Here is a 10,603-nt window from a genome sequence, read left to right as displayed (position 1 = left end):
TCTTACCAATTCTGTAACATTCCTTAAATTATAACTGTTTGGTTAATATTTGGCTCACGAGCAAAACTGTGTCTGTATCTAAAGCGCATGTAATGCCACTTTAAAGGCAGTGGACACTATTGGTAGTATCTCAAAATAAATAAATATCAGCATAAAACCATAATTGGAAACAAGTAATGGGGAGCTGTTATATTACATTATGAGAAACGGCTCCACCTGAAGTAATGAAGGTTTCGATAAAGAAGTAATTTTCCACGAATTTGATTTCGAGACCTCAGATTTAGAATTAAAGGTCTCGATATCAACCATCTAAACGCACACAACTTCGTGTGACAGGTGTGTTTTTTCTTTCATTATTATCTCGCAACTGCGACGACCGATTGAGCTCAAACTTCCACATGTTTGTTAGTTATTCTATGCATATGTTGAGATACACCAAGTGAAAAGATTGGTTTTAGACAATTACCAATAGTGTCCAATGAATTCAATGTGTCATAGTTGCACGAGCTTTGAAAACGTTCATTGTAAAATTCAACGAACCAGTTAACAATTTCGTCGTATGATACAAGTACATGGCACTGTTGTCGTACAACGAAGTTTAATTGTTAACTAGGGATCAAGTTATTTGTTGACCATATGATGGGTTAGTAAACAATTTGTATTATATACCTGATACATAGATTATCAATGTCTGAAAAGCCTTGCGCACGGCAGTCGAACTATTCACTCCGAAAAAAGACCGCCGCTGTATAAAAACCCACCCGTATTCACTGTGCGTTACATCGCACGACACGATGCCCCCGTACACATGCGGTTAGTGGTACGAGTGCGGATGACTAAGTGTGCACAGTAGTCGTACGATGTGACAGTGTCTATACTGGTGGGTCATCCGGTGTGATTGCACGCACCACGCACAGGGTATACGGGTGGGTTTACAGCGGCGTCTTTTCGGAGCGAATATTGCGACTGCCTTGAGCAAGGCTAATGTCTGAATGGTTGAAAATGGAGTCATTGAAAGAGCCGGGGCCTCTTCTATACTAAGTGCTCCCATCCTCTTCCCGCCCAGAATTTTGCCACCAACGGTTGTCGTGGCCGAGCGGACAGGAGCACCGAACTCAAGCTCTGATGCTTCTGTTCAGCAGAGTGTGGGTTCGAATCCCGGTCGCGACACTTATGTCCCTGAGCAAAATACTTTACTATAATTGCTTCTCTCCAACCAGGGGTAAATGGGTACCTGTGAGGACAGAGATGGTTCATGTGGATGGTTTAGCTTAGTGTGATACATATTTGATGGCACAGGCTAAATACTCCCAAGGGAGCTGAGATGGTTTAAGGAATGGAATGGCCCAGTGATCAGGGTAATAATGTTTGAAGCGCTTGAAGGTACACGTTTGGTAATTACTCAAAACAATCGTAAACTTAAAACTGACTTGGTAATGAGCATTGGAGAGTTGTTGGTAGTATAAAACATTGTGAGAAACGGCTCCCTCTGAAGTAACATACATTTTAAGGAAAGGTAATTTCTCACTAAAATAATAAAAGACTTCTAGCCAGAAGTCTTTTAATCATATCTGAAAGCACACAAATTCAGAGGTGTTTTGGTTTCTCTCATAATTTTCTCGCAACTCCGGCGACCAATTTAGCTCAAATTTTCACAGGCTTGTTGTTTGCTGGGACACAACAAGTGACAAAACTGGTCTTTGACAATATTACCAAACGTGTACCCTCCCTTTAATACATAATGTTTAAGGCGCCATAGAAAAACCAAATAATATTGATATTATTACTATTATTATTATTTACACCTGCTCCCGATATGGTAATGCAGATAAACTTCTTCAAATGGATGAATCGGATGACCTTCGAGCGTGTTTCTGCCTCCAGTATAACCACAGTACAGCAACAACAGTCATTGATTGTACACCAGCCATTACACTGAAAGCCACGGTGTGGTCTCCAGTTAAGTCGTAAATCAATCCTGGAGGGTATACAAAACAGCAATTACCATTATATTAAAAACAATGCATAGATCACAGGCAAGTACAATAACATGTACACTGTAATCTAGGCCGTTTTCACACAAGTGCACTTTAGCAAGGGTCCCTTGCTAAATTGTAGCATGGTTGTAAACATGTTCCTCGAGTGAAATACCAACTTTTATTTAGTTTGAATAAATGTTGAATCGGGGATAACAAATATTAATTATGTTTTCCACCCTGTATTTTTGCACTGTATACTCAGTACTTAACCGAGTTCTTTGAAAAAGAATGCTTGTGTGTGATTGTTTTAAGAACTCGGGTAAAGACTGAGTAAACAGTGCTAACACACATCAGTGATGGGTAAACAACCAACATGAATGGACAACTGAAGTTGTTTCTAATGTCCGAGTTTTCTTGCAAAAAACTTCAGATTTGGATGTCGAGGTCTCAAAATCAAGCATCTGAAAGCACACAACTTCGTGTGACCGGGGTGTTTTTTCTTCCACTATTATCTCGCAACTACGACGACCAATTGATTTCAAATTGTCACATGTATGTTATTTTGGGCACCACGACAATTGGTGGTGCCTTGGGTTTATTTTCAGGCCTGCACAGCTCAACAAACAAACTATCAAATCACAATACGTTTTTAAAGGAACAGAAGCCCTTTATATAATCCTACATAGACTGACAAACCTGTTGAAGTTTGAGGACGATCAGCCATCCGGGTCATGAGAAAATAGTGAAAACACAATTATACATTTTTTTTTTTTTTTTTTTTTTTTTTTTTTTTTTTTTTTTTATAAGAAAGACATAAAGTCTAACTGCCCTATATATACCTCGCGGTATATGAAACGTTAAAAACACATACCGTTGAGAGAAAGAGTATCACTGTTCTTAGTGTGCATAGAATGAGTGTGACGACTAGTTATATGAGATCTAGACATTGTACATACTCGGCACGAAGGGAAGAAAAAATAAAAAATTAGTAAGATCTTGATAGGAGAGGTTGGGTCTTGATAGAAGAGGTTGGGTCTTGATAAAAGAGGGTGAAGACTGGTCCTTGACATTAACCAATTGTGTCCGATGTAATTGTCAAAGACCAGTCTTCTCACTTGGTGTATATCAACATATGCATAAAAAAAAAAAACATGTGACAATTTAAGCTCGATTGGTCGTCGGAGTTGCGAGATAACTATACGAAAGACACAAACACCATTGTCACATGAAGTTGTGTGCTTTTAGATGCTTGATTTCGAGACCTCAAATTCTAAACTTGAGGTCTCGAAATCAAATTCGTGAAAAATTACTTCTTTCTCGAAAATTATGTCACTTTAGAGGGAACCGTTTCTCGCAGTATTTTATACTATCAACCTCTCCCCATTACTTGTACCAAGTAAGGTTTTATGCTGATAATTATTTTGAGTAATTACCAATAGTGTCCACTGCCTTTAACTTGGCAAAATAATTGTACATGTTAGTGTTCTCGCTTTAGACATTGATTCAGAACTCACCTGGCAAATACAAGAGCAGAAGTGATGCCGAACCTGACACGACTCCCAACCATCCAAATACGTGGCCCATCTGTTCTTTATCGAATGTCTCTTTAACTACTACATCTGAAAGTGTAGAAACCGTTGATACGGCGTTCCCAAACACGAAAGCATTAACAATAATCGACAAATAAGACGTCAACCATGGATCGACAGCATAGTAAACTGCAACCAAAAGCAGAGCACCAGCAAGCCAAATGTGCGTGCTGACAACCTGCACAGATTGGACTAACGGACCAATCGCAAAGCAAGCTGTTAGTCTCCCGATTCCAAAAGCGAAAAGGAATTGTGATGCGTCTTCCAGCGTGAATTGTTTAGACATTGTGGTATACTGTACATAGTATATTACCCATCCAGAGTAAATCATATGCCAACCAGAATATAAGGCCACAACCAACCAGAATGATACGGAGGAGAATAAACCAATCTGGAATGTATCTCTAGCAAATGAGTACAGGGGGTTAAAACAAGAACAACCACATCGGTTTCTCGGTGCCAATTTGTCTTTTCCGGTCTCTTGCTCCTCGTCTGTGTGAGCTGCCTCATAACCATCTTGACTCCTACTAGCTGCAGGTGGTTTCATCAGAGCTCCAATGACAGTGAGATGTAATAATAATGCTCCAAGTAGTAGCATTGTTCCCCTCCAGCCGTAGGTATCTAGGAAGAGCTGTATCGATGGCACAACGGTCAGGAAGGCGACAGGGTCCCCTAGACCCGCCACGCCATAGGCTGTTGTGACAGATTTACTAAAATAGCTTCCAATCAGATGCTTCGTTACCACGAATGATATGCCTAACGCTGATCCTGAAAAGTAAAAAAAAAAAAAAAACATTTTAGCCACCACAAACGAGTGATACACGAGGTGAAAACACAGTCAAATCACCAATACGTATCAGTCAAAAATCAAACATGGCATTTTATTTTATTACATGAACGCATTTGGTGAGTTTATTCTTTGAGTTGTTTTTTGCCAAACAGCATGTACATGGGAAATGTTATTGTGATGGTAACGATAAGAGTTTCATTTACCTGTAAATACGGTAAGGATGAAGGTCATGACGTAAACACTGGATAGGAATGACGCAGTTATCATGGAGATACCAGCAACTAATCCACTCACTGTCACCACAGTCCTGGCGCCAAATCTCTCCTTAAGTGGCGTAGCTAGTATACCTGTTCGAAAGGAGCAAATGTTAAAGAAAGCAGGGTAAGGGTGAATGTGGTTGCATATAAACTGGATTGAAATGACGCAGTTATCATGGAGATACCAGCAACTAATCCACTCACTGTCAACACAGTCCTGGCGCCAAATCTCTCCTTAAGTGGCGTAGCTAGTATACCTGTTCGAAAGGAGCAAATGTTAAAGAAAGCAGGGTAAGGGTGAATGTGGTTGCATATAAACTGGATTGAAATGACGCAGTTATCATGGAGATACCAGCAACTAATCCACTCACTGTCAACACAGTCCTGGCGCCAAATCTCTCCTTAAGTGGCGTAGCTAGTATACCTGTTCGAAAGGAGCAAATGTTAAAGAAAGCAGGGTAAGGGTGAATGTGGTTGCATATAAACTGGATTGAAATGACGCAGTTATCATGGAGATACCAGCAACTAATCCACTCACTGTCAACACAGTCCTGGCGCCAAATCTCTCCTTAAGTGGCGTAGCTAGTATACCTGTTCGAAAGGAGCAAATGTTAAAGAAAGCAGGGTAAGGGTGAATGTGGTTGCATATAAACTGGATTGAAATGACGCAGTTATCATGGAGATACCAGCAACTAATCCACTCACTGTCAACACAGTCCTGGCGCCAAATCTCTCCTTAAGTGGCGTAGCTAGTATACCTGTTCGAAAGGAGCAAATGTTAAAGAAAGCAGGGTAAGGGTGAATGTGGTTGCATATAAACTGGATAGGAATGACGCCGTTATCATGGAGATACCAGCAACTAATCCACTCACTGTCACCACAGTCCTGGCGCCAAATCTCTCCTTAAGTGGCGTAGCTAGTATACCTGTTCGAAAGGAGCAAATGTTAAAGAAAGCAGGGTAAGGGTGAATGTGGTTGCATATAAACTGGATTGAAATGACGCAGTTATCATGGAGATACCAGCAACTAATCCACTCACTGTCAACACAGTCCTGGCGCCAAATCTCTCCTTAAGTGGCGTAGCTAGTATACCTGTTCGAAAGGAGCAAATGTTAAAGAAAGCAGGGTAAGGGTGAATGTGGTTGCATATAAACTGGATAGGAATGACGCAGTTATCATGGAGATACCAGCAACTAATCCACTCACTGTCACCACAGTCCTGGCGCCAAATCTCTCCTTTAGTGGCGTTGCTAGGATGCCTTTTGTTTAACAAGAACAAAAAGCGTCAATAATAAATAACTTAAATGGTCACGTTATAATACAAATAACAATGTCGAAATATTTTAAAGCGCACGTCTCTACCAAAAAATATACTCAAGGCGCTGAGTATATACAAGCTTTCAGAAATATAGGTTATTGCAGTGATGAATTCTGAGACCCAATTATTTAGCATCTAAGGGTTTTCAATGTGCTATCGGTGAGACCTGGACTCTGAGAGCCGATCTAGAGAAGAGAATACAGGCCACAGAAATGAGATGCTACAGGAAGATTCTTTGCATTTCCTACAAAGACCATACCACCAACGAGGAGGTACGGACCAGAATCAGGCAAGTCATTGGACCCTACGAAGATCTCCTGACCACTGTGAAAAAGCGTAAACTAAAGTGGTATGGGCACATTTCACGATCATCGGGACTTGCTAAGACTATCCTGCAAGGCACTGTGCCAGGAGGAAGAAAGAGAGGCAGACAGAGAAAAAAGTGGGAGGACAACATCATCGAGTGGACGGGTCTGACGCTGAATGACTCCCTGAGAAAGTCTGAAGATCGAAAAGGGTGGAGGAAACTAACTGACAAATCTTCAAGGGGTGCCCCCACGGTCAGAAGACTACGGGATAGATGAGATGATGAGATGATGATCGGCACATACAGCAGCCACAGCCATGAACATCGAGCGAACCCCTATTCTTTTCGATAGTGCACTGGGACGAAAGCCTTTGGTCCTCTGTGTTGTGTAACGCATGTAAAAGACACCAGTGCACTTTAATCGAAAATATAAGGAGCTCGTCCAGGTGTTCCTGGCTGTGGTTGTTGTATGCGCCTTAGCACCTTGTAAACCCTTGTAAGTTGCTACTTGGGTCTCAGAATCCATCACTTCCATAAAAACCTTTACAAAAGCCTCGGTCACAACCCACCGTGCGTGTATTTTGTCCGTACGTGTTTTGGGGAGGCCACGGCCGCCACGTTTTTCTGCAAACGTGGGGAGGGAGTGGCAAGAGCAGGGAGGAAGTACGTCAACGCACGTCACTGGCACGGTCTGCGCAAGGTGTAAGTACGTGGCCCGCACGCCACGCCATGGCCGTGAGCGGTTGCGTGCATCGTACGTTGCTCACGTGGTAAGTGAGTTGTACTTGCTTACAGCGTGCTTACAACGTACGCTCATCTTGCGATTGCCACGTTGTCGTACGGAGGCCGTACTTTTCACGTGCTGGTCACGTACGGTGTCCATACTCACTCGCATGTTGTAAGTGTGTGCAAGTGCGACGAACGTGAGTTTTTCGCCCGATAACAGGGTTTACAGAAGGTAGTGGTGAAAGACTTCTCTTGAAATATTATTCCATGAAATGCTTTACTTTTTGAGAAAACAGTAAAACAATATAAATTCTCGTTAGCGAGAATTACGGATTTATTAAACACATGTCATGACACGGCGAAACGCGCGGATACAAGGGTGGGTTTTCCCGTTATTTTCTCCCGACTCCGATGACCGATTGAGCCTAAATTTTCACAGGTTTGTTATTTGATATAGAAGTTGTGATACACGAAGTGTGGGCCCTGGACAATACTGTTTACCGAAAGGGTCCAATGGCTTTAAATAAAATAAACAAATACCTTCTATACATTCCTAGAAACATACCTTCCATTTTGCAAGTGATAATGTATGATACAAAGATATGAAAGCAACGGATGAATACGCGTCAAAACTTCAAAGTGGATTCACTCAGAATGCACTTTTTCCTGATTCGTCACTATGAGAAAAACGCGACGATATCTCGTACCGCACATGCCGTGTCCATAGATATAGAATAGAATAACTAGATCGGCTGCGTGTACATACGCGGGTTCTGGCCTGGGGGCTGCCATTGCCTATCTCCCGTGTACATTTTCTGTGCGTTGCCGTCAGCACGTGACTTGTTGCCGTCAGCACGTGACATTTAGCGCGTCAAAGGCCTATCTCCCGTGTTCATTTTCGCGCGTCACCTTATGAACGTGACATTTTTACCGCGTCCATGGAGAACATTTTTTTTTTCTACACAGGCAATGGCGGGTATGTACGCGCGGCCGATCTAGTTATTTTAATTCTATATCTATGGCCGTGTCTCGTGGGTGGGCTGGTGCAACCCCAGGCGCTATGAACTCTCAGCTTGCGGGTCTCGCCGTGAGCTTGGGAGGGGTCGGGAGATGATCAATGCTTGTCATCGCGGGTTTGTCTGTCGGTACACCTCGTGTCGATTCCATTTTTTCTTATGATCGCAACGTTCCAATATAATGTTCTGTTTTGTTTCATGGCTCCTAATTTCTTTTTGTTAGGAGTTTTCAGGTAATTAAAAAAGATTGATGATGTCAAAACTTAGGAATACCGCATTTTGTTACATTGACAGTGTTATTGTGTGAGTAGCTTTAAAAAAAAACGTTCCATACGCAGCTACATTTATGTTCCACAATACCCAGCACGCTTACGTTCCAAAATATGCTAACGTTCTAAAACAAATGGTTACGTTCCAAAAGATATGGTTTTCAATCCTGAGTCAAGTTAAGCTTACGTTCCATACGCAGCTACATTTACGTTCCACAATACCCAGCTACGCTTACGTTCCAAAATATGCTAACGTTCCAAAACAAATGGTTACGTTCCAGAAGATATGGCTTTCAGTCCTGAGTCAAGTTAAGCTTACGTTCCATACGCAGCTACATTTACGTTAAAATTTAATTTGAATTTGGCTGGTAATTAGTTTCTTCTATGCAATACTGTTTTGTGGTAAGCAATTGTTTGCACCACTATACAGGCATTATGAAATTGGGTCCTGCCACGTCGGGGGCACGTAACGCCACGATCGCAATCCAAACTGCCTCATAACTATGCGGTAGTAGTAGGCCTAGTTTATTGGGGCCAGGATTGCTTTATTGACATGTCACTGTCCCTTCATATTCTGGGTTAATTTATTTGTGTTCTTCGTGACGGTCTGTTGATGTACGTCGAAGCACGAAGGTCTACCTCCATCCATCGTCGAAGGATTTGCCTGCTCCGTATATGGTATATTTATGTTGGTTTTCCGTTTATAACACATGGATAGACTGGATCCTTATGCTGCGTCATAGTAAAACGTTGCTATAAACAAAGCACCAGTCTACTTGCAATATTGTGCGACAATGTCACGAAGGTTTGACAGTTGCAACGGCTGGAAACACGTATACGCTGGCCTTTTACCGCTTTGGTTTGTTTTGGTATTTTTCGCTAATTACGTGACATTTTGAAGATTTTTTTTACAGCAACCATCTATAAAAACATTATTTATGATTATACACCCCTAAATTACGTAAACGATGAGCCGGTGTGTCCCTTTAAAGGATTCGGGTACTTTTTCAAAATGTCCACAGATTTACATTTAACTTACAGGGTTTGAAGATAATGGTAGTGGAAAGCTTGTCTGTAAATATTACAAAATAAGGTTGTGTAGTTTTTGAGAAACGAGTAAAACAAGTCGCAAAATAGTTTCGGTCTCATGAGACCAAAATTATTTTAGCATGTAAAATCCCCTTAACCAGTTATGATATTATACCAAAACCATAGCTTAACTGGTTAATACGTTTTTACATGCTAAAACTGAGACGAAAATTATTACTTTTACTCATTTCTCAAAAACTACAGCACCTCAGTAAGTAAAATTTCAAGGGAAGCTTTCTACTATCATAATCTTTAAACTGTGTAAGTTTTATGTATGTCTGTTGACATTGCGTTTTTCGTTAGGAAAAAGTACATATACCCTTTACGTGCTAACGGTGGACTGTACTCACCAACATAAGAACATGAAGAACCAAAGAAATTAGTGTGTAACCCAAGAAGGACCAACCTCCATGCCGTAGCCCCAATATTAAACCCAACTTACCTAATATCTCAAAACCCGCGCTTACAAAAGCAACCATCCAGCCAATTAACCAAGTCGAAGTGTCGAACTGTTCTTGTAGTGTAGGTAACATCATACCCATACCTTTTACTAAGACAGCCCAGGCTATCTTGGCCGTAAATAAACCCAACACAGCAATCCAACCATGAAGACCGCCCTCTCGAAAAATAGCAATTGATGAGTTTAAAACTCGCTCTAAACATACACGAACCATCATAGAATGACCCAACAGTATAATATGATCGACTTATGGTTCAATATTGTGGACGACATCAACTCAGTTCCAATGTGTATTAAGTGCACCCACTGATAACAACCATAGGGGATAGTCACACCAGGCGTTTATTAACATACACATACTGCCGATGCCGAGCACAACAACACTTAACGGTGCATTGAACATCAAGCACGGTTGGGTTTCTGCAAATTTAACAAGTCTTTTTGTAATGACTGTGTAACTATGAAGCTTATTGAATGGGAGAGACAGGCACACTTGACTAGTGCCCTTTAGATTCGTCTGATTGCGGCCTTACCTCCCGTAATAAACGTTAAGTTGAAACCAACGGTTCTACTTCAGAACCACCCCGAATCTAAGAGATATGGTGTTTTTACGGTGTTCCATAATATGTGCATTTTTTTTTTCTTGGCGCATTATTTTTCCCGTCGCATTTTTTTCTGGCGCAATTTTTTTAATTGGAACACCATATTTTACCGCACACCTTTTCATATTGAAATAATTATATCGTTACCCGGGTGTGATCCCTGGCTACACGGCAGTTTGTGGTTTAATGGCTTCTGACAGG

General features: G+C 41.4%; 1 protein-coding gene across 1 annotated transcript; it reads right to left on the bottom strand.

Annotated features, from left to right (window-relative positions):
• Positions 1-507: 507 nt before the first annotated feature.
• On the bottom strand, positions 508-10,132 carry LOC139943009 (monocarboxylate transporter 2-like). Its single transcript, XM_071939823.1, has 4 exons — positions 9,783-10,132; positions 4,562-4,705; positions 3,494-4,336; positions 508-1,978 (listed from the first exon to the last, which is right to left on the bottom strand). Exons 1-4 carry the CDS (start codon positions 10,015-10,017, stop codon positions 1,839-1,841), a joined length of 1,362 nt encoding a protein of 453 aa, XP_071795924.1. The 5' UTR covers positions 10,018-10,132; the 3' UTR covers positions 508-1,838.
• Between the last annotated feature and the right edge of the window lie 471 nt (positions 10,133-10,603).

Source organism: Asterias amurensis, chromosome 10, assembly GCF_032118995.1.
Source record: "Asterias amurensis chromosome 10, ASM3211899v1".
NCBI lineage: Eukaryota > Metazoa > Echinodermata > Asteroidea > Forcipulatida > Asteriidae > Asterias > Asterias amurensis.
The sequence above is the reverse complement of the archived record's forward strand: the minus strand, read 5'-3'. Positions and strand labels throughout refer to the sequence as shown.